General features: G+C 41.8%; 1 protein-coding gene across 1 annotated transcript in view; it reads left to right on the forward strand.

The window, feature by feature from the left end:
* Positions 1-24972, forward strand: part of LOC117066073 (synaptic vesicle glycoprotein 2C) — a 133920-nt gene that overhangs the window by 88081 nt on the left and 20867 nt on the right. The window contains exons 4-11 of the mRNA XM_033181551.1: positions 2826-2959; positions 3445-3534; positions 8888-8998; positions 9454-9542; positions 13444-13608; positions 16870-17003; positions 18789-18992; positions 19448-19607. Coding sequence (XP_033037442.1) covers positions 2826-2959; positions 3445-3534; positions 8888-8998; positions 9454-9542; positions 13444-13608; positions 16870-17003; positions 18789-18992; positions 19448-19607 — 1087 coding nt within the window. The remainder of the gene's footprint in view (positions 1-2825; positions 2960-3444; positions 3535-8887; positions 8999-9453; positions 9543-13443; positions 13609-16869; positions 17004-18788; positions 18993-19447; positions 19608-24972) is intronic.

Raw genomic sequence — 24972 nt, forward strand, 5'->3', positions numbered from 1 at the left:
CTGAGTGACAGAGTGAGACTCTATCTCAAAAAAACAAAACAAAGCAAAACAAAAACAAGGCCGGGCGCAGTGGCTCAGGCCTGTAATCCCAGCACTTTGGGAGGCTGAGGTGGGCAGATCACGAGATCAGGAGATCGAGACCATCCTGGCCAACATGGTGAAACCCCCTGTCTACTAAAAATACAAAATTAGCTGGGCATGGTGGCGTGCACCTGTAGTCCCAGCTACTTGGGAGGCTGAGGCAGGAGAATTGCTTGAACCCAGGAGGCGGAGGTTGCAGTGAGCTGAGATTGCACCACTGAACTCCAGCCTAGCGACAGAGTGAGACTCCATCTCAAAACAAAAACAAAAACAAAAAAACAAAAGAACAGTGGTACCAGAGACCTTCCCTTCTCTTGCCTTCGCTGTTTCCCCCTATACTTTATGAAATGTGCTGTGGCCTGAAATTTAAAACGTTACATTTGCTTAACTCAGCCACCTAAAGCTTTTATTTTTTTCTTTCAGTCCCTTAAAGTAATAGGATTTGAAGCTTTTAAAAAGAAGTTCTTGCCGGGCGCGGTGGCTCAAGCCTGTAATCCCAGCACTTTGGGAGGCCGAGACGGGCGGATCACGAGGTCAGGAGTTCGAGACCATCCTGGCTAACACGGTGAAACCCCGTCTCTACTAAAAATACAAAAAAGCTAGCCAGGCGAGGTGGCTGGCACCTGTAGTCCCAGCTACTCGGGAGGCTGAGGCAGGAGAATGGCATAAACCCGGAGGCGGAGCTTGCAGTGAGCTGAGATCCGGCCACTGCACTCCAGCCTGGGTGGCAGAGCAAGACTCCGTCTCAAAAAAAAAAAAAAAAAGAAAAAAAAAAAAAAAGAAGTTCTTTATATGAAGCTCTGAGATCAAATGTGAAGTGAACAAGTTTTTTTCTCTGATCCATCATAGGGTTTTGTCTGCATTTTGGATATGTGAGTTTTGAACTTCTGCTACATAAAACATCATAGCAATCATACACCCTACAGTTTATGATATAATTAATATGGTAATACATATTATCTTCATATATTAAATTCCCAGAAAGATTCTATTAATCTAAGATTAATATAGCATGTCATTGATGTTTACATCATTTGTCACAAATTCAGCATTTAAGAATGAGTAAGCGTGCACACTCGTGAGGCTGTGTGTGGCTGTAAGATTCTGTTTCAAATCCTGGCAGGAAAGACTAATGTGTAACTTCAGCTCTGTAGCCTTGAGGAAGTTACATCACCTTCAGAATTTCACTTGGCTCCCAGGTAAACAGTGAGTAATTATACAGGTCTCCTGGAGATAGGATGTATACTATCTGATTTTTGTTCACAAAAAGGCATATAAGTTCCAAGCATTGCTAGAGATTAAAATTTCACCTCACATAATTCATCTATGTCTTTATAAATCTCCTCTCTGTTTTCAATTAGATGGGATATGCCTCATTATTTCTCATTTAGAACCAGCCATTTGAATGAATTTTATATTCGTTTGAATGAATATAAAATGGTTTGCTTTCAGCCGTTTTATATTCATTCAAATATTAGCTTTCTTTTAGTTCTTGAAAGGATTTCTGTTTGTCTCCCATTATGCTTATTTTTATAATATATAAAATTTTATATTTTTATAATATGTAGAAGTTAAAGTGTTCTATTTAGAAATGTAAAACTCTCTGGATCTATTGCATGAGGTGGATGAGGAGACATGCAGCAACCGCCAATTCCTAATAATTGTGCTGGTCAGGGCGCCAGCAGGAAGCTAGTGACACCCTCAAAAGGGGCCGTGGAAAGGAGTTTAATGAAGGAACTCTTTTTTTTTTTTTTTTTGAGATGGAGTCTCACTATGTTGCCCAGGCTGGAGTGCAGTGGCGCGATCTCGACTCACTACAAGCTCCCTCCCGGGTTCACGCCATTCTCCTGCCTCAGCCTCCTGAGTGGCTGGGACTACAGGCGCCCGCCACCACGCCCGGCTAATTTTTTGTATTTTTTTTTAGTAGAGACGGGGTTTCACTCTGTTAGCCAGGATGGTCTCGATCTCCTGACCTCCTGATCCGCCCGCCTCGGCCTCCCAAAATGCTGGGATTACAGGCATGAGCCACTGCGCCCGGCCTAATGAAGGGACTCTTTATAAAGATGTGGGAACCGTTCAGAGAAAGCAATAAGGAATAATAAAGCACCCTGGATCCACCTATGCCTCAAAGAGCAACTGGAGGGAAGGGTTGCCAGACCCTGACAAGAGCTGTGGCTGCTGTGGAAAAAGACCCAGGAAATGAGAGCATCCACTGCCAGACTTCTAGCCAGTCAGGGGGAAGGCAGAAGGGAAGCAAGGGAAATAAATATCCCAACCCTCCTTCACTTTGTTCTCTTGCCTTCCTTCCTTTATTCAAACTTAGTTATACAAGCCAGCGGGCAACGGAGCCAGTTGATGCAGTCCATAGAGAGCCATTCCCTAGCACACAGCAGAGTGGGAAAGAGTGGAGAGTGATCTGGAAGAGCAAACAAAAGATAACTAGTACAGTGGTCTATTGGACAAAGCATCCCAAATTTATGTTGGCCTTTGGGGTTTGGTACATACATACCTGCACCCCCATACTTAGGCCTTGACCCCTTTAGTTCCAAGCACCTTTCTTCTCAGCTCTGCCATTATGGGTCTTAAAGTTGAGCTGGCCACCATGGATGATGCCCAGATCAGCTCACTGCTCTGTGGATAGTAAGACTTGACTAATAAGTCGATGGCTTGGGCACCCTGGGTGACGTTCCCAGGAGGCTGTCTAGGAGGAGCTCTCCCTCACTCTCCCTGTCCTCCTTTTCCAGGTTGGAGCTTCAGCATGGGATCGGCTTACCAGTTTCACAGTTGGCGTGTGTTTGTCATCGTCTGTGCACTCCCCTGTGTCTCCTCCGTGGTAGCCCTCACGTTCATGCCTGAAAGCCCACGATTCTTGTTGGAGGTAACAGTTATTATTGCAGATACTCAGGCAGCCCACCTCTATTGGAAAAAGTTCCATGTTAATTCTAGGAAAGCACAGTTGCCTATTTGAGAGGTACATTTTCCCTTCCTATTATGGCATGATGGAGGATTTGGTTTCGTGGAGACCTGCTTTCAACAACCAACATGTTAAAAAGCTGCCTCGTGGCTAGAAAACACTTATGTTTCTCCTTAAGCAAATTACTTGACTCAATGAAGAAAACATGATTTATTGTTTTATAGTGAAATTTTACCATCTGGAGATACTATTTCTAGTTATAACCACATTATTTGAACTGCTCATGTATTCAGTGATATCCAAATAGTCTGTGCATTCCAATGGGATGTACTGAGATACATTTGCACAATTACACCTCATTTGATCTGACAATGCAAGATGGCTATTGGAAAATCAGGGACAGTAAGTGTGTCACTCCTAGCGCTTCACTGTCCACTCTCATTTCTTAGGTTGGAAAACATGATGAAGCTTGGATGATTCTGAAGTTAATTCATGACACCAACATGAGAGCCCGGGGTCAGCCTGAGAAGGTCTTCACGGTGAGTCTTCTCCTCAGAGAATCCTCAACACCAGGGATTGGGACATGTTTAATGTCAAGGGAAAAACTGTAAATATTTTAGGCTTTGCAAGTCATATAGTCTTTGACACAGCTACTCAACTCTGCCATTGTAGTGCAAAAGCAGCCATAGGCAATATTAAAACAAATGGGATGACTGTGTGTTGATAAAACTGTATTTACAGAGACAGGCGGAGGGCTGTTTTTGGCCCATAGGTTGCCAACCTCGCTTATGCCTATCTAGGACTCAAGGGCTCTGTGGTTGATTAAATGATAACACCAACCCAAGAGATGGGGTTAAGGTGGAAAGACTGCATTTTCATCACAGACTTATTCTCTGACTCAAAGGCTTAGTACCCGAGGACAAGAGATTCTTAGTGTAGGGACTGCCCGCTGATTCTCCTTGTCCTGCTACCAGAAGAGAGCCAGCCTCTGCAGGGCCATTTCCTCCACTCAGCCAGGTCACACCTTTTCCAGTGACACTCAGCCCCCACAAAGGTGTACACTCACAGCAGCCCCATAACGTTTTCTCTAAGACGTCGGGAGACATCTTAGAGAGGTATGCCTCTGTTAAGACCACCTTGAGGCCTGTAACAGACCTTGGAATACATAGTAAATTGTAAAATTATTTATTGAAAACAAACAAACAAATAAAAAAACAGTATCAGATAAGTGAGAAAACAATTACACTAAGGATCAAAGCAATGTAACTGAACATAAAACTAATCTCTGGGTTTCCTGATGTATTAGTCCATTTTCACGCTGCTAATAAAGACATACCCAAGACTGGGCAATTTATAAAGGAAAAAGATGTAATTGACTCACAGTTCAGCATGGCTGGGAGGCCTCAGGAAACTTCTGCTCATTGCAGAAGGGGAAGCAAACATGTCCTTCTTCACATGGCAGCAACAAGGAGAAATGCTGAGCAAAAGGAAGAAAATCCTCTTGTTAAACCATCAGATCTCATCAGAACTCACTGACTATCATGAGAACAGCAGCATGGGGGTAACTGTCTCCATGATTCAATTGCCTCCCACTGGGTCCCTCCCACAACATGTGGGGATTATGGGAACTACAATTCAAGATGAGATCTGGGTGGGGACACGGCCAAACCATATCACCTGACAACCAAAGCAAAGGATAAATTTAATGAATTATATCATTATTGATATAAAGCAAATGGCAGTGTATTCTCTTTTCAGGAAAGGCCAATTTTATTTTGTTCTAATTTGTGAAAAGTTTATTCAATATCCCTTATTATAAGGGATATTGAACAATATAATGTACATTATTTTCAATAACACTTTTACATAAAGGCAGACATTTCACACATGGCTATTTCTTAGGTTAATAATTAATCAGAATTTGGTAAAGGAAGGTAGCTATATAGGAAGCCAGAGAAAGATAATCCAAGAATGTGGCTTCAACTTGATATAGCTTGACATAAACATAAGGTATAAAAGAATCATAGATATAGTTCCAAAAATATATATTTCATTTTATTATACATGCATGCACATGGGCACACACATACGTAACACACACCCCAGTTTCACATTCTAGCAGCTTCCCATTGCTCTCAGGATAAAGACAGAAACCCTCCCTCTGGACACTAAGGCCCTGTCAGTCTCCTTCCTGCCTGCTGTCTGGTTCCCCTCTCTCTGCAGCTACGTTCATCCCTCAACTCCTTGCACTCGACATTTGACTTACTATACAGCACTGCCACGGTGCTGCTGTTTGCTTTACATGGAACATTCCTCCATCTCCAGTTACAAAGCTGATTCTCCATGGGGAAAGCCAGTATAAATTAATTTAAATTGGTTGCATGAAATGTTTTGGAAGGAACAATGGTTTAAAATCTTTCGATATATGCAGTCATATAATTAGACTAAAAATGGCCGGGTGTAGTGGCTCACACCTGTAATCCCAGCACTTTGGGAGGCCGAGGTGGGTGGATCACAAGGTCAGGAGATCGAGACCATCCTGGCCAACATGGTGAAACCCCATCCCTGCTAAAAATACAAAAATTAGCTGGATGTGGTGGCACGTGCCTATAATCCCAGCTACTCGGGAGGCTGAGGCAGGAGAATGGCTTGAACCCAGGAAGCGGAGATTGCAGTGAGCCAAGATGGTGCCACTGCACTGCACTCTAGCCTGGCGATAGAGCTAGACTCCGTCTCAAAAAAAACAAACAAACAAACAAAAAATAGACTAAAAATGTTTTGTCTACAATAGGTTGGAGGGACGTAGCGTAAGATGTAAATGGGAGCGTAAATAAGATCTTCAGTGTCTTATACATAACATCAATTATAGTTCTTAAAACACACGAAATCACTTCTGATTAAATAGTCCCCTGCTATCTCATTTATTCATTTCATTTTATTTAGGAAATGAATTTTTCATAATGTAAAGATAGACTGCAATTTGGCCTCTATCCAAATTGTCACAGATTCTTAATTAGCAAAATTTTCTCTGCAGTGTAATGGAGAAATGAAGATAAGTAATGGATATCCTCAATTAAGGCCTGGAAGCTGTTGAGGACTCTTCTTTTGAGTAGATGTATAAGAGAGGGAAAAAATTTTAATTTAAAGGATCATAAGGCTGGAAGAATCTTGAGACATTATCTGGGTATACAACATCACTTAACTTTTCTCAGCCAGATGAAGAGAAACCCTTTATTTACCAGACCTTCTGAGAAGGTGTCTCTGTAGGGCCTCATTGCCCTACTTACCTGCCTTTTCTTCCAAAAGGGTTGAGTTACCAAGTCCACTAATGGCGATCTGTGTTAATGTTGTTATACGAAGGTTAGAAGAGAATAAGATGGATATACTCCAAAAGTGACTGATAATTTCAAAGTCATTTATATGGGACTTTCAAAAAGTTGTTACGTGATTCTCCCATGACAAATTTATCTTTTTATTTTTTAAATCTACAGTACAACAAAATTGCATGCATTTTCCTAAGGTCTCCTTTTTTTCTTTCTTTTTTTTTTTTTTTTTTTTTTTTTTTTTTTTTTTTGAGACAGGGTCTCATTCTGTTGCCTAGGCTGGAGTGCAGTGGTGTGATCACAGCTCCCTGCAGCTTCAACCTCCCTGGCTCACGTGATCGTCCTGCCTCAGCCTTCCTAGTAACTGGGAGTACAGGCATGTGCCACCATACCTGGCTGATTTTTGAATCATTTGTAGATAATTCACAACGGGTCTCCTTATGTTGTCCAGGTTGGTCTCAAACTCCTAGGCTCAAGTGATCCTTCTGCCTCAGCCTCCCAAAGGGCTGGAATTACAGATGTGAGTCACCATGTCTGGCCCTCTTAAGGTTTCCTCTGGAGCTCTTCTTCGTGTGCCCTTACCTTAAATATTGTTTTCTAAGACTTCATTTTCAGCTAACTTCCATTTTAACCCTATTCACTCTCCTTAGCTGATCTCAGCTGTTTCCTGCATGTCTTCTAATGCACAAATCTCCTGAGCTCCAGACATGCAGGTTGAAGGGCTTTGTGGGCATCCTTCTAGATTACATAGGCCCTTCAAAAATGGCATCTTTGGGCAGTGAGGGGTGGGGAAAAATGGCATCTTTAAATCTGAATTTATCACCTAACGAGTCCCCAAGCCTTATCATTGTCCTAAATTTCATCAGCAGCGACCACCACCACCACCTAAACCTAAAAACTATATTCTTTCTTTTAGCTTCGGTACATCTAAGAAACCATTATGTTCTATTATTCTGCCTCCTAAATATCAGTCCACTGCCGCTGATTTGGTGCAGTCCTTATTCACTGCCCTCTGACCTTCTGCTATCCTTCAGGAATCGCAAGCTCTTTGCAGTTTCCTGGCACATTATTTTCCCTCCTAACTCTGGACATTTGCTTGCACATATTTCTCCCACTTGGAATGTCCTCCAAGCAGGTTACATGCATGGCAGATAGCGTATTTCTCTATAAGCCTGCAGTTCCTGAAGCCTCTCTCTCACTTCCAGGTTAAATGGGCTGTTCTGAACAGTATTTCCTTCCCATCTATATAGATCCCCATTGGAGCAGTTCTTTTCATTTTGTATGGTAATTGTTTGGAGCCCCATGGCTGCCTATGTTTGCATCCTGCATGGGTGCCGATGAATAAATGAACAAACAAACATCAATGAGTGAAAAAGAGGAAGCCTCCCAAAAGTGGATTAAGACTATCCCCTGATGTTAAAAAACAAACAAACAAACAAAAAAACACCTTTTTTTAATCTAGAGTTTTAAAAACGTAATTCCTACATGGATTATTTTGAGCTGACTGCATTTGATTTGGAATTCCATATTTAACTCAGAGATTATTTTTGCTGAGTACAGACATCTTTGTTTACCCGCCGGAAAGAAGCTACTGCCTACTTGGTATAATTTGAAAGGTGCTGAGGGTCTCCAAGCCACCTCTGTCTAAAACCAGCCTAGATACCTGTATTCTGCCAGTAGAGTTGCCACTTTAGATGTTGGCAGGATGTCCAGAAAAACCTGTTCAAACCTCTGGCGGGGATAATGTGTATACATTTCCATGTCCTCTCAGATTTATCAAAAACAGGTAAATCTCGATTAGCAGGAGAAGGCGGGCCAGGCCCACAAAGGACCCATTCTTCCTTTTTTCCTATTTTCAGGATTCATTCTCTTTGCTGCTCCTGTCTTGTGGTTCTCTTCCTTAGCAAAAAGGGGCTAATTGAAGTCATAGATGCTGCTTTTCATGCTAAACTTCTATCATTTATTTCCCTTACATGGCTGAGAAATTCATGTTGATGCTTGCAGTCAAAACTCCTTCACTTAATCTTGAATCGTGGCTACCTGTGGGTATTTGCTGACTAGCCACCGTGGGTTAGGCTGTGGGAAAAGGAAGAAAAGGACCGGAAGTGGTGCTCTGAGAATAATGATGAGAATGCTTTCAGAACTACAGTTAAGGGTCAAATTCATCAAATAAGTACGTTTCAAAGAAAAAAATGTGTACACTCACTTTAGCCCAAGCTAAATAATTCTTAATCCAGAATCTAACTTATCTGGATGTTTTGTCTGCTAATGTGTGTCTCTGTAGTAATGGTTCAGGGAGGGCATTTTGGTTTCACATTATTCTATTACTACTTGCCCTTCCCCCATTTCTTTGTGGTTTTCCCTCTCAGTCATTCCTTCTTCAGTTCTTCTAGGTGCTGTTCGGATCCGTATAATTATGCCAATGGTCTCATATATGTATGAAGTGATTACCAAATACCGCCTACTTCTTGCCAGAGTCAGTTTTTGCTCCTGTAAAAACAAATTGTAAGTCTACAATCAGCAACTCCAGAGAAGGTAACTGAGCACTTTGATCTGTTTCTCTCTACAGGTAAACAAAATAAAAACTCCTAAACAAATAGATGAGCTGATTGAAATTGAGAGTGACACAGGAACGTGGTATAGGAGGTGTTTTGTTCGGATCCGCACCGAGCTATACGGAGTAAGTAACAAGTCCCATGATGACCTGCATGTCACTTTATTGCATTTGAGGTTAGTCAGAAGAGGGGTTTACTGGACCCGCCCTGTGAGCGAGGTTCTTTCCTCCTGCCCATGACACCTGACTCCTGGACTAGAGCCAGGTCATTGGATCCCTCTCCACCAGCGTTGAGCCAATACATTCCATCTGGGAAAGCTGGAAAGATGGAAATGGAAAGTGTTAGTTAGGCCAGGAGTCTTGGCAGTGGCAGGGTGCCTTCAAGTCTTGAGTTGCTTTGTCCATTGGCATCCAGGAAGCTGAAGAATGAAAATTCCAATTACCTTTAGCTTTTACATTTTAGGGTGAAATGAATTCAACCCAATGACAACTCAGCTTTTTTTATAATTTGGTGGAAGGGGTCAGGGAGTGGGGTTGACTAAGTAACTGCATGAGAAAACTAACTCTCTAATATTTCACAGATTTGGTTGACTTTTATGAGATGTTTCAACTACCCAGTCAGGGATAATACAATAAAGCTTACAATTGTTTGGTTCACCCTGTCCTTTGGGTAAGTGATATTTAAATTCTTGGCAAGCAAAATTGTTCAATGTCCACATTGTAACTCCCAGCCATGCTGCTTTCTTTTCTTATATTGCTTGATGCTGTTAACCTGCTAAGGAAGAAATTTTTTTCAGCTTAGGTTTGCTGAGAGTTGTGGTTGTTATAAGCCAGTTATTTTATTTGTTTTGTCATAAAGCCAAGGTAGCAAAACCAACTGTATCTGCAAAATCCAGTAAGGCTGTGGATGATTTGCCGCATTACTTCTCTGTCCTGTCCTTCTTTGCCCAGTCCTAGCCATACCAGCCTCTCTGCTCTTCTTTGAACATTCTAGAACAGTTCTCATCTCGGGCCTTTGCAGTGTTCCTCTGCCTGAGTTGCTTTCCCCTCCAGACATCTGCCCAGTTCATTTCTTTACCCTCTTCAACTCTTTCCTATATGTTTCCTTCTCGGTGATGTCATCCTCTCTTTTAAAAAAATTGCAGCCCCTCCACACTCCCTATCCTCTTCTCAGCTCTACTTTACCCCACAGCACTTTCCACCTTCTAATATGCAAAATGCTCCTTTATTCTGTATAAAGAGTAAAGTTCTGGCTTCCCTCTCTTGAAGTTCTGTGAGGACAGGGGTTTTTAACTGCCTTGTTCAAAGCTGAGTGTGGTGCCATGCACCTATATTCCAAGCTATTCTGGAAGCTGAGGTGAAGGATTGCTTGAGCCCAGGAGCTGGAAGCTTAAGTGTGTTATAATCACACCTGTGAATATCCACTGCCCTGTAGCCTGGACAACATGCCAAGACCCCATCTCTAAAAGAAAATAATAATTTTGTTTATGTCTTATTCACTAATGTATATTCCTGGCCCACAATAACAGTTCAATAAATAGTTGTTGCCAAATGAATAAAACTGCCATATATGTGTTCTAGGAAAAGAGGAAATAGGGAGAAAATATCAAGATTTTATTTGCTAATCGCTGACATAGTCACTTTAGAATGTGTATGTACAACTCTCTTGTTGCCTAATTTGCTGTTTAGAAAAGAAGAATTAGATAATACCCTACACTTTCAGGTCAGCAGGATCTCAGTACCTAATAGAGCCTAACATTTATGTTGCAAGTTTCATCTCTTAACATCCCTAAATCAAACCAGGCAAGTGATCAAAGATGACCACTCTTTCTCAGTGCCAGAGGAGGTGGAATAGGGAGAAAGAAGGAAGCTGGGGGTCAGGAGACCTAGCAGCCCATTCTGCTGGTGGTTTGGCTAGCTTGTGACTTGCAGACATTGCTTAGTCTCAGTTCCTCATTTCTAAATTAAGAGGGTTGACTTAGAATATGTAAAGTAATTCCCACCCAAGCTCTAGAAAATCCATTAATCTCTGAAGGAAGGGAAGGCTGAAAATTAACCTATATTAAGTGCTTACTCTGTACCTAAGCAAGGGGTTAAGTACAAAGAAGACAAAGATAAGCAAGAAGGAAGTCCTGCTGTCAAGGTGTAAAGAGTAATCATCATTATCTGCTTCGTTTATTTTGTTTACTAATTCATTTTTGATCATATTTTAAGCTTTATGATTTATTTTACTGCTATATCCCTGGAACATTAATAGTGCCTAGTATTTAGTGCATGTTCAGTAAATGTTTGCTAAATAAATGACAAATTAACTGAAAGCCCTCCAACATCGTTGATGACGGACATTCTAGGGTAATGTGCCCTCCTCATTGTTGCCATTTCAAGGTTTGTATGTAACCAGAGAACAATGCCATAAATGTTGTAACCCTAAGTCATTTCTTCCTCAATAACTACCCTCACACCCCCACAGTCATTACTATGAAGAAAAGGGGTGGAAATCCTGAGGCACAGATGTTTCTGGAATCCTAATGACAATGATGATAAAAACGACTCATACTGTCCTCTGAGCCCTTTCTATGTGCTAGATATTTGACATCCCATTTAAACTGAGCAACCACCCAGGAAGGTGGATACTCCCATCATTCCAATAGTAGAGATGGGCAACTGAGGGTTAGATAACTGGCGCAAGTTTAGGCAGCTAGTAAGCAACAAGACCAGGATTCAAACCCAGCCTGTCCTCCTGCAAAGGCTATGCCCATTCCCACTTCTTTCCCTGTGTCCCTTTGTCACTGGAGATAAACTAGAGCAGTGGTTCTCAAACTTGAATGTGCATCAGAAGAATCCCTGGAGGACTCCCCTGCCAGAGTTTTTAATTCATCAGGTTCCACTGGAACCTGGGTTTGTGGGGGATGATGATCCTGCTGGTCCGGGGACCTTACCTTGGGAGGTACTACTTCAGAGCAGCACTGTGCAATAGAGATACCATGTGAACCACAGATGTTCATTTCAGATTTTCTGGTAGCCACACACACACACACAGTAAAAGGAAATCGATAAAATTAATTTTAATACTACATTTTGTTTCATTCATTCTCTCTTTCCTTTTTTTTTTTTTTTTTTTTTTTAGACGGAGTCTCACTCCGTCGCCAGGCTGGAGTGCATTGGTGCGAGCTCAGCTCACTGCAACCTCCGACACCCTGGTTCAAGCAATTCTCCTGCCTCAGCTTCCTGAGAAGCTGGGATTACAGGCGTGCACCACCATGCCTGGCTAATTTTTGTATTTTTGGTAGAGGTAGGGTTTCACCATATTGACCAGGCTGGTCTCAATCTCCTGACCTCGTGATCCGCCTGCCTTGGCCTCCCAAAGTGTTGGGATTACAGGCGTGAGCCACCGTCATTTCAACCTATGATCAGTATAAAAATTATTAGCAAATATTTTTACATTCTTTTTTCCATAAGTCTTCAAAATCCTGTGGTATTTTATATTTATAGTATATTTTAGTTTGAACTAGCCACATCTCAACTGCTTGGTAGGCACACGTGGTTAGTGGCTTCTGTATTGAACAGCACAGCAGCATGACACAGCTGTTAGAATAACATATTAGAGGTCAAGAGGCAGAAAGGGGAAATAACTTGGAATCTCTGAGAATAACACGAATGTCCTTTTCACAGCCTCGAACTACCTTGGGAACTGGCACTCTACCCCCAGGATAGCAGTATCCCAGCAGTGTAGCAACCAAGAAAGATTCCCCATTAGCAAAAGAGGTCATTCTTTAAGAGCTCTCACCATGCTTGGATCCCAGGAGTTTGTACCACCAGACTAGGAGGGAGAGTTTCTCAGAGCAGCCTGGAATGATGAGAAAGATATTGGGGCCAGGATGCCAGGTGTCTTACTCCATTTCTGCCGCTATAGCAAAATATCACACCAGGTAATTTGTAAATAATAGAAATTTTATTTTTCACAGTCCTGAAGGCTGGAAGTCCAAGATCAAGCTGCTGGCAGATTCAGTGTGCAGTAAGGCACAGTCTCTGCTTCCAAGATGGCAGCTTGTCGCTGCGTCCTCAAGAGGGGACAGATACTGTGTCCTCGTGTGGTAGAAGGGATGGAAGGGGAAAAGTGAGGGAGGCAGCACCCTTGCACCTCTTTTTATAAGGACATTCATGAGGTTTCTGCCCTCATAACTTAATCACTTCCTAAAGCCCCCACCTCTAATACTATTATATTGGGGTTTTAGTTCCAACACATGAGTTTTGGGAGGACATATTCAGACCAGACACCATGTATGAGCATAGGATGGGATGCTTTCTGCATGTCTCTTCCCAAAGGAAGGGTTTAGGAATTACATACCTGGGGTTCTCCAGCTAACCTTAGGCCATCTCTCAAGCTTGATTTTTGCAGACTGATGTTGAGGGAGAGGGACACATGGATTGCTGTATGATGAATTACTCATAATATTATAGGGAGCCAGACATTCTCCAGGAACTATTACCACTGTGAAAACACCAGGGAGGTACTCATTGCCTCTGGCATGCTAGCGCCTTTACAAATTCACATTTCTTTGTCTTCACAGGTACTATGGATTATCTGTTTGGTTTCCTGATGTCATTAAACATCTGCAGTCCGATGAATATGCATTGCTAACCAGAAATGTGCAGAGAGATAAATATGCAAATTTCAGTATTAACTTTACAATGGAAAATCAGATTCATACTGGAATGGAATACGACAATGGCAGGTCTAGAAACTTGAAATAATTTAATTTGCTACCTATCCACAAAAACATTTCTTCTTAGCCTTCCCTGCACTGAAACAGGCATCGTTTTTTTTGTTTGTTTTAGTTTGTACATTTAGTCATTTTCATGGTGAATTTCAATTCTTCCAAATAGGCTTTAAATAAAAGGTACAAGTGTATCCGTTATTTCACTTAAAACTATTTTTGCAGCTAAGTTGCTTCATATTAATTAAGTAGTGGACTTGACTGGTATGGAAAGAAAATTTAGAGCAATGTTGGAGAGCGACAAAAATAATGGAAAGAAGAGAAGAGTGAAGAGTATGGGAAAATAATACAGGCTATAGGATTATTTAACTCACAGAAGAAACCTGAAATGTGATTATATGAGTCTTCTATTCCTGAGAAACAGAGCCACTTTTCAGAATGCACCCTTCCCAATATGCTGAATCCAGAAATGAGGTCAAATTGCATCAGGAAGAGTTTCAATTAGAGAATAGGAATCACTCCCTGAAGTAAAGGGCTTTGAAAGATGGAAGGGTCTCCTTTATGGGATCTGAAATATTTCTTTTTTTTTTTTTTTTTTTTTTTTTTTGAGACGGAGTCTCACTCTGTCGCCCAGGCTGGAGTGCAGTGGCCGGATCTCAGCTCACTGCAAGCTCCGCCTCCCGGGTTCACGCCATTCTCCTGCCTCAGCCTCCCAAGTAGCTGGGACTACAGGCGCCTGCCACCTCGCCCGGCTAGTTTTTTGTATTTTTTAGTAGAGACGGGGTTTCACCGTGTTAGCCAGGATGGTCTCGATCTCCTGACCTCGTGATCCGCCCATCTCGGCCTCCCAAAGTGCTGGGATTACAGGCTTGAGCCACCGCGCCCGGCCTGAAATATTTCTTGATGACAAGAGAGAACTGACTCAGGGAGGTGGTCCTGGGTCATTCTTTTAGACAGGGAAAAGAGTAGACCAAGTACTTGTTTATATCCAAGTATTTTTGTTGCCTGGACAAATAATTGCCAGTGTAAGTTCATGATAGTTTACATCATTCTTAGGAAATTGTCCCAATTTCAAAAGTGATAAAAGTAAAACTCTAAAATAATCAAAGCTCCCCAGAGCAAAAACCAGTTCAGAAAGATGAAAAAGAATTCAGTGGGATGCTTATGATCTGGGTAATGGAAAAGAGGGTTACTAACTAGAAGGTAACTGTTCAAATTAGCAATTCAATGAAGGAACTAATCATAATCCAAGCCAAGTAGGATCACCTTCACTGTCCCACATAAAATACTGCCTTGAATCTGCACTTACATTTCACAGAAAGCTTAGCGTCAAGTCCTCTGTGATGCCAGGGTGAAAACTGAGCATTATTACTCCATTAGAAATTTCTAATATATGTTTGTGTCTCTGACAGTCATATTTTTACTAATATATGTTAAAGTTCTAAACTGGATATTCAGTCACTGCTTAGAACTTTTTTACATTAGCAATATAATGATTACTAATTTTAATAGTATTACAATTTTTGTAAAACACGTATGTTACACATTTATTTTAAAAGATGATAGAAACAATTTTTTTCTCCTTCAGGAAAATTTGAAATACCATTAACAGATTCTTTTTTTTTAAATAGCTTTTTTGTTCAGCATCATAAAATGGCAACTCTTTATGTACTAATATGGAATAACCTCCAAGGTAGACTAGAAGGAGATAAAGCAGGTGTACTTTAGACACAGAATGCTCCTGGAAGAGCACACAAGAAACTGACAACAATGGTTATTCTAGGCAGAGGAACTTGCGGCCTGGGGATGGATGGGTAAAGAAAAGACTGACTTTGTCTGTTTTCAACCGTTCGAATTTTGCACCTTGTGTACTCTGCATTCAACCTTTCGAATTGTGCACTGTGTGTACTCTCTAAATTATCCATTCAAAAAATAAAACTGATTCATTCTCTTTTTCAAATTCAGTTCCATGACAGAAAAATTGATAACTTTTTAAAGCTATGCCATTATTTAGCCTCTTTTGGTGCATTTAGATGTTTTTACTCTGGGTCCCTGGAGTGGGGATTGAAACAAGATCGTTATTATTTTTTCCAGGTAATGTACCATGGGAATGATTTTTTTTAAGCTGATTGGTCTGTGAGGCCACAGTGCATTGTGAACCAACACACGTCATTGGGTATTAGGGAGAGAATAATTTTGAAAGTACTCAATAGTTAGTAAATTGCTTTTAAATCAACCTACTTACCTAGAAGGATCAGTCCCTTTCTGCCCCTAATAAGAGTGGTATTGACATAGTAACTCCTTCCACAGGAGAACAAGCATTATCCTCTCAGTGACTGGATCAGTCCCTTTCTGCCCCTAATAAGATTGGTATTGACATAATAACTCCTTCCCCAGGAGAACAAGCGTTTTCCTCTCAGTGACTGGCTAAGTGTACATTCATAGTCTCTTAAAAAAGTACCAAGACACATTAATGAATATTTATCTGTGTCTGCTGGGAGTCCTTATCAATCCTGATAAGGCCTGAATCATGGACTCTTCTAAGATGTTATGATCATTATGACTGTTACCGTCTTTACCACATAGAATTCCCCCTTATAACACCCAAAAATATACCTGAACAGGTTTCATCATTCTTCATGTTTCCAAAAGTAAGCAGAGTTCTCATAATTCTGTTTGGTTGAAGGGACTATCTGTTGGCTGTAAGAAGAAAAATTATCCTGGAAATGAGTGTCACCTATGAGTTTCTTCAACCCCAAGTCAGTTATTCTTCATATAAATGAAACAGAATTCTCATGCTCTCTCTTTGGGGTAATTGGAGATCCCTACACTAGAATGAAGAAGAGCGGATTTTCAGCTAGGGAAAAATAATTTTATTAAAAGATCGGGTAGGAGGACATCCTTAAGTTAGAGGCATTAACCCCAAATAGAGAATATTCAAATAAAGATATATGTGAAGAGACAATAGGATTAAAACCTAAAGAACAGCCCCAGGTAATCCCCAAAGTATCTTCAGTTGCATACCCCACAAAACTTTTTACCAACATTGCAAAAAGCTAAGGGAAGTTAGGAGTGTCATCTCTTTATTGGTAAGCAACAAGATAGGCAAAGGTCAGCCTGGATGAGGAAAAGGGGAAAAAGCAGAGAGCTAAGAAAATCCAGAAGTCTGTGTTCTTTATAAGTAAGACAGTGGGGCATTGCATCTCTAAAACTGTTTGACTTAGCTTTGAACTTTGATGGACACAGTCATTGATATGAATTTTTCTGTGTGTTGGGCAGATTCATAGGGGTCAAGTTCAAATCTGTAACTTTCAAAGACTCTGTTTTTAAGTCCTGCACCTTTGAGGATGTGACTTCACTCAACACCTACTTCAAGAACTGCACATTTATTGATACTGTTTTTGACAACACAGGTAGGTGTGCTGCTTAGTACTGCCTCTACCTCAGGCCTCGTCAAAGGGCCCACTGTGATAACCATGTGATAATGTGGACAGAGGCTTATGCGGGAAGTGGATATTAAAGAATAAATGGAACAAGTTATCTAAATCAGGTTGGATCAAAGGTGGCTTGTATTGTTTGTCTTTGTCAGATTTAGTGCAAATGGAGCTTGCCACAGTTCAAAAGTTGGCAACAACAACAACAACAACAAAAATCCTTTGATGAATAAATTTTTAAAGCAAAGACCTAACCTATAGTTTATTTGTTTTGATAACCCTGGGTTCAAAATCTGGTGTTTGTTTAAGTGCCTCAACTCTATCGCCAACAGAGATAGACAACAAGTAGCTACACTCAGATATATTTTTAGCCAAATCCATATAATGGGGTATTTTAAACTCCCCAGGGGTGGGGGAAAAGGAAGGCAAACAAGCATTGATTGAACACCTATATGCTGTTTTCTACTCTAGGTCATTAGACATACATTATCTCATTTAGTTTTCATAGTAGCTGAGGCTTAGGAAAATTAAGTAATTTGTCCACAATTTTACAAAACTAGTAATAACAGATGTTTGAACCCAGATTTATTTGATTTCAAAGCCTGTGCTTTCCACTTTCCCACTCCCAAACATTGGTCTGTGTGTCCTGTAAAATGCATCCAGCATAACAGCCTGGCACTGGAAGGAGCATCAGCATTTGCTCTGTTGCCAGACCTGCCTTCTTAGTGCTCAGACAAGAGTCAACTCTGCCTAGCTCCAAAGAAGAATGGGGTCAGGTGTCTTTCTGCTTTTTGTTTTTTGAGCAATGCTATCTACCTGTCTTCTAACCCATTAAACCTCAGAAGACCAACATTTTGTCAGATCTTGATCAGCAAGATAGTTTTGATTCTCACAACCTTTTAGCAGAAACCACCACCATCTGCAACTCTCGTTGGATGGTTTCAAATGCAAGAAGAGATTAGCAATGAATGCTGGTGACCTTCAGATGAGGCTGACTCTTGTTCCTCAGTAGATTCATGCACATAGACTTTAAATTATAAATTCAGCCTCAGGAAAGACTTGTTCCTTCTCTGTGCCTTAGAGTCTCATAAAATGGCAACAATAAGGCTGACTCTTGTACTTTTTTTTCCTTAGAGACAGGGTCTTACTCTGTCATCCAGGCTGGAGTACAGTGGTGCAATCACAGCTCACTGCAGCCTCAAATAAAAAATTATTATTATTATTATTATTATTATAGAGATGGTGTCTCACTATGTTGTCCAAGCTAGTCTTGAACTCCTGCCTCAAGCAATCCTCCTGCCTCAGCCTCCCAAAGCACTGGGATTACAGGCTTGAGGCACCATACCCAGCCCATGCACATTTTGAAACAAATTGTTTTTATAATTGTAGTATGGACACTATTAGTACTATAGTGATAGTCTTTATATAACATGATAATTAGGACAAAGTAATATTGTAAAGGAGTAAGCAAGTAATATAATTAGCAATGGCCAACCATAGGAAACAAGAAGATAACTGGACCCCTTAATTTAATTTATTTCTTTATTCAACAAAGGTACTCATCATTCAGCTACTTTATAATGTGAAGACCCAGACTAGGTCCTATGCTTTGGCCAGAAGACAAAAAGTCCAGCCAGCACAGGCCTGAAAGCCCTCAAGGAATTTACAATACTGTGATTCATCTCTGAATTCTCAATAGGGTTTCTTATACTGGTGCATGCCTGATAAGAACTTAATGAATTCTCTTTGTTGTTGTTTCTACAGATTTTGAGCCATATAAATTCATTGACAGTGAATTTAAAAACTGCTCATTTTTTCACAACAAGACGGGATGTCAGATTACCTTTGATGATGACTATAGTGCCTACTGGATTTATTTTGTCAACTTTCTGGGGACATTGGCAGTATTGCCAGGGAACATTGTGTCTGCTCTGCTGATGGACAGAATTGGGCGCTTAACAATGCTAGGTAGGTACTCAGTTTCATGTCAAATAAAAGAGCTGCCCCTGCAATCCAGAGGGACCCTGTTTCCCCTTACTCCCATCTATTAGGGATTTGCATCCAATGAGGAGAAATCCCTTAGACCTCACATTAGGACTAAATTATAGTGAAAATTATGTCTAATTACATTTCATTTGAGTGGTTTCCATGAGTTAACAGACTGAAAAACTAATTATGTGTAAAATGTGTATTTTCCCACTTAAGTAGCTGAGTAAAAGATGATATGCATTTCGTACTTTCTGTGTTCAGAGGCAGTTAGAGCCTTTCATTCAGGTGAACGCACCAGTTCTTGAGCTTTATGGAGCCCATCCTGCAGCTTCCACTTAAAATTCAGTTTTCTTGAGCAACCCCAAGGACCCAAGGGTTCTTGCTTTACTAAGATGATGGGAAACATTCCAGCCTTTTGTCTGCATTGTTGGCAGGTGGCTCTATGGTGCTTTCGGGCATCAGCTGTTTCTTCCTTTGGTTTGGCACCAGTGAATCCATGATGATAGGCATGCTGTGTCTGTACAATGGATTGACCATCTCGGCCTGGAACTCTCTTGACGTGGTCACTGTGGAACTGTACCCCACAGACCGGAGGTATGTTGAAATGGGCCTCTAGTAAGAGGCACTCTAAGCCCTGTGAGACCACTGAAAAATTATTTTAAAAGAACCCAAACTGGCTGGGCATGGTGGCTTATGCCTGTAATCCCAGTACTTTGAGAGGCCAAGGCGGGTGGATCACCTGTGGTCAGGAGTTCGAGACCAGCCTGGCCAACATGGTGAAGCCTCGTCTCTACTAAAAATACAAAAATTAGCCAGGCGTGGTGCCAGGTGCCTGTAATCCCAGTTACTCAGGAGGCTGAGGCAGGAGAATCATTTGAACCCAGGAGGTGGCGGTTGTGGTGAGCCAAGATCGCACCACTTCACTCCATCCAGCCTGGGCCACAGAGTGAGACTCCATCCCAAAAAAAAAAAAAAAAGACAAACTGTCACTTCCCCAGGAAAGTAAAAATCCAAAAATATCTGGCTTCACAAAGTTGTAGGTTCCACTCATATCTTTTAAAAAGAAAATAAAGGGGACTATATGTACTAGCAGGAATTAATAGGGCAATGAAGCCAGTGAAGGGATTTAAGTGTGTCCTTAACTTAGTTTTAGGCTAACAATATGAAGAAGCTGTAATGAAGCAGAGAGGATTAGAATTTAATAGCCTATCTTGGCCCACATTTTAAGTGGCTAACCGGTCCTTAGAGGGTCATTTCCTTAGGTTTCCAGATGTGTCTGCATGAGCTCTGCATTAAGCAACCACAAAGAGGTCTCTAGAACATATCTCTTGACCTTCCTGGTTTGTTGGAGGAAAGCCCAACACATTTCTAGTTATAAAAAACAATTGTGCTGGGTGTGGTGGCTCATGCATGTAATCCCAGCACTTTGGGAGTCCAAGGCAGGCAGATCACCTGAGGTCTGGAGTTCGAGACCAGCCTGGCCAACTTGGTGAAAACCTGTCTCTACTAAAAATACAAAAAACTGGCCGGGCGCGGTGGCTCAAGCCTGTAATCCCAGCACTTTGGGAGGCCGAGACGGGCGGATCACGAGGTCAGGAGATCGAGACCATCTTGGCGAACACGGTGAAACCCCGTCTCTGCTAAAAATACAAAAACTAGCCGGGCGAGGCGGCGGGCGCCTGTAGTCCCAGCTACGTGGGAGGCTGAGGCAGGAGAATGGCGGGAACCCGGGAGGCGGAGCTTGCAGTGAGCTGAGATCCGGCCACTGCACTCTAGCCTGGGCGACAGAGCGAGACTCCGCCTCAAAATAAATAAATAAATAAATAAAAATAAAAATAAAAAATAAAAATACAAAAAACTTAGCCAGGCATGGTGGTGGGTGCCTGTAATCCCAGCTACTCGGGAGGCTAAGACATGAGAATCGCTTGAACCTGGGAGGCGGAGGTTGCAGTGAGCCAAGATCGTGCCACTGCACTCCAGCCTGGGCAACAGGAGCGAGACTCCGTCTCAAAAAAAGAAAAAAAAAAAAATTGCTCCCAATATGGAAACACAGAAACTCTGTGTCTCATATCAGAGAAAGGGCTAGGGCTTTTGGGCATAGCTTCAGCAGCTTGAATAACTAAATTAAAATAAAAGAAGCTCTGCTTTACCATTTGACATGAGCTAAGACAAATGGCCTTTGCCTTCATGTACCACTCCTGTGCTCTGTTGCCAAAGAAGTCCTCTGTGCCAGAGGGTGGAGTCAGTATTATCTGGACTTTGAAATGTAGGAGAGTTTTTTCCTAGAACTATGCCAAAACATTTGGGATATCAATTTGCAACTGATCTTGAGTGCTTCCTCTGGGCTCCTTCCCTTTTTTTACTGACCACAAAGAGGTGCATTCTCTGTGTGTCCCGTCCTGACTCTAACTTATATTTCTTCTTCAACAACATCTATTACTGAGCTTGCAGAACCCTATAGGTACCCTTCCATCCATCTCTCTGCAGAACATCTGACTCTCAACCCTGGATGTCTGCTTATCAAATATTCTAGTTCAGACCCTCAGTGACCCACCTATTAAATATTTAGGCTCTGAAAGTACCCATACAATCTTTGTACGGCATCGCCTTCATTCATTCAACAAATGTTAATTCTCTGTCTTTGTGAACGAGGTCCTGAGGTGGATGCCAGGGCTGATGCTGCCAAAAGCAAGATTAAGACTCTGCAGCTTTCACTGAGCTTTCTTTCATCAACCTCTCATTCTGCAAACAGGGCTTAGATGTGGATTACACTATACATTTAAAATGAACCCCTCAATTGCTTGAGCCCAGGAGGTGGAGGCTGCAGTGAGCCATGATTGTGCCACTGCACTCCAGCCTGGGTAGCAGAGAGAACCTGTCTCAAACAATAAATAGTAAAATAAAATAACCCCCTCAATGTTAAAGCAAGGCTAGGTTATAACCTCCTTCCTTTTTCTTGTATACTGTAAGAGTGTGATACTGTTTTAGGTGAATCAGCTGCTTATCCCCCTGTCATAAGGAATAGAAGGATGAATATTCACCTTGTACAAAAATTTGGCTTAAAAAAAAAAAAACCCCCTCATAAATTGAAATTGGTCAGGTCCTTCCTGTGAGAAGCACAGACCTATCATGTTTCTGTTGTCAGAAAGGTTAAATATCAATTGAAATAAAAACAAATTCAGGTCCTCCGTGAAGCAGATGCCAGGATGGGATTAAACATGCAAAAATGTTATTAGACGAAATGATTGTGTGAGAGAAGATGGAGAGGGAGGGAATGAAGTATGGGAGAGCCGCAATGCAACTCTAAGCCTAAGTGAAGGAGGGAGGAAGGTGCATTTGGGTGGAACCTCCCAGACTATCCAGTAATCTAAGGAAGGTTTGGCAAGGCCGTTAGAGACCCAGGGGTCATGACAACATCAGCCTCAGAGGAGTCCTGTGTGAGCCAGGAAGCAGCCTGCAGTAATAGTCCTGTCACGTCCAGTCATTGTCTGGGAGCAGCATGTGGGAAAACACCTCTGTGCACACCAGCACGATAACGCGAAGGTCTGCCAGGTGCATTCTCACTGCGGTCACGCGGTTGCTGGCAGACATTCTCCAGCACTTAAGTAGATGCCATCAGATAATCACAGGAAGTCATTTCCTTTGGTGATCTAGAAGACGACTTGTGCTCCAGAGCAGCGTGGCCATGGCCATGGTAAATTCGCTAGTATGAGCTAATTAGTGGGTATCTGAAAATGTTTCAGGCTAAAACCTCTTCCACCTTTTCCATGTTTCTCTGGGTTGCATTAGGAGGTCTCCACTGATCTCTAACTTAGCTATTAGAGGAAAATCCCAACCAGTTTGTGTTGAGATACTCTATAGCCTCATCTCCCCATGGAGGCAGGATAGAATACAAGAATACAGGAATAGGACACAAAAATTCTGGCTAGAGGCTGTGCTTTACTTCATTCTTTTGTGTTGCTCTAAGAAAGTACCTGAGACTAAGTAGTTTATAAAGAAGAGAAATTCGTTTTCTCACAGTTCCGGAGACTGGCAAGTTCAAGATCAAGGCAGGTTTGGTGTCGGGTGAGAGCTACTCTCTGCTTCCAGATGTTGCTGAGTCCTTCAGAGGGGACAAACACTGTGTCCTCACATGGTGGAAGGCAGAAGGGGCAAGAAGGGCCAAACACTGTGTGAAGCCTCTTTTATAAGGGCCTTAATCCCATTCACCAGGGAGAAGCCATCATGACCTAATCACCTCCTAAAGGACCCCCTCTCTTAATACTGTTGCAATGGGGAATTAAGTTTCAACTTGAATTTTGGAGGTGTGCAAACATCCAAACCATAGCAGAACTGTAATTTTCATCATAGAATGTTAGCACTGCCAACTTCCTGCCCAGTTTCTAGAATCTGGCCTTAATGATCAGAATGGAACAATGAGTCCAGGCCCCTCTTGAGCCATTGAACGACCAACTCCTGCCAAAATGCCAGTCAAAATTATCTTTGGGCAACATAATTTAAGGTATATTCTAAGTGCTATGAAAGTTATAACACTTGCAAGCCACGTTTATCAACCACATTACAGACTTATACCTCTAATATTATACCTTTGATTTTACTGGGGATTTGTATTGGTTTGTTCTTGCATTCCTATAAAGAAATACCCAAGACTGGGCAATTTATAGGAAAAGAGGTTTAATTGGCTCATGGTTCTGCAGACTGTACAGGAAGCATAGGAAGCGTAGTGGCATCTGCTTCAGGGGAGGCCTCAGGAAGCCTCCAATCAGGCAGAATGTAAAGGGGGAGCAGGCACATTACTCGTAGAGAGCAGGAGCAAGAGAGCTCGAGGGGAGGTGCCACACACTTTCAAACGACCATATCTCACAGGAACTCACTCACCATTGCAAGGACGGTACCAAGGGTGTAGTGCCAAACTGTTCATGAGAAATCTGCCCCCATAATTCAATCATCTCCCACCAGGCCCCATCTCTGACATTGGAGATTACATTCCAACATGAGATTTGGGTGGGGCACACATTCAATCTCTATTAGGATTACATTTGCATCTACTATGAGAACACTAATGAGGACATTGTTCATTATAGGACACATCTTCTTCTACTCAGAGTCCACTATGAAGACTGAACATCTCAGGGGTGGGTTCTAGGGATCATTTTGTATTCCTGCACCCACGCTTTGAGAAGCTGTTATGTGTCCTCACTTCATATGATAAAAATTGTGTAATTCTTCACATTTCCTTCTCTGTTGTGCAATCAGGAAGCAGAGAGCTTGTGCCTCTGCTAAATCTGCATGATCCAGATACTTGTTGCACTCTTCCTTATCTTGATTTGCCCCCTCTTATGCCCATTTTATTAATTTTGTGTCTTTTATAAGTTATCCTACCTAGATCGTTTGCTAAAGAGGCAGGAAATTTTGGAATTAAACCTAGATGTACTTATTGACTAGCGCTTTTCTGTGCCAAAAAAAATGAAACAACCATTTTTCCATTCTGTAAATGCCATCAACATCCTCCCTTCTTCAAAACCTCAGTATCAAAAATGAGCATAACAATTGCAGTCTTAAACAGATGCATGGTGACATTCTAGCTTTTTCCCCAGATTAGAGAGCACTTGCACAATGATTGGGACATGATGATTTAAGGGGCATAAAAAGAGGCAGAAGGAAGATGGAACATTCCAACCCTCTGGACATATGGTTGGTTTTTCTGGAGACCAGCCCAATCCAGAAGCTATCTAGGATCCCCTCAGCCAAGAGTCATCTCATTCGCCTAAAAAAGACACTCTTTTGGTGGAGTAGGGGGAAGGATGGGGTCTCCCTCGGTTGCCCGGAGCTACAATCTGTCACCAGAGCTGGAATGCAGCATAGCTCACTACAGCCTCATACTCCTGAGCTCAAGCAATCCTCCCACATCAGCTTCCAAAGTAGCTGGGACTACAGATGTGCACCACCAAGCCAGGCT

Source organism: Trachypithecus francoisi, unplaced genomic scaffold (genome assembly GCF_009764315.1).
Source record: "Trachypithecus francoisi isolate TF-2019V2 unplaced genomic scaffold, Tfra_2.0 Lachesis_group2, whole genome shotgun sequence".
In the NCBI taxonomy this organism is placed as follows: domain Eukaryota; kingdom Metazoa; phylum Chordata; class Mammalia; order Primates; family Cercopithecidae; genus Trachypithecus; species Trachypithecus francoisi.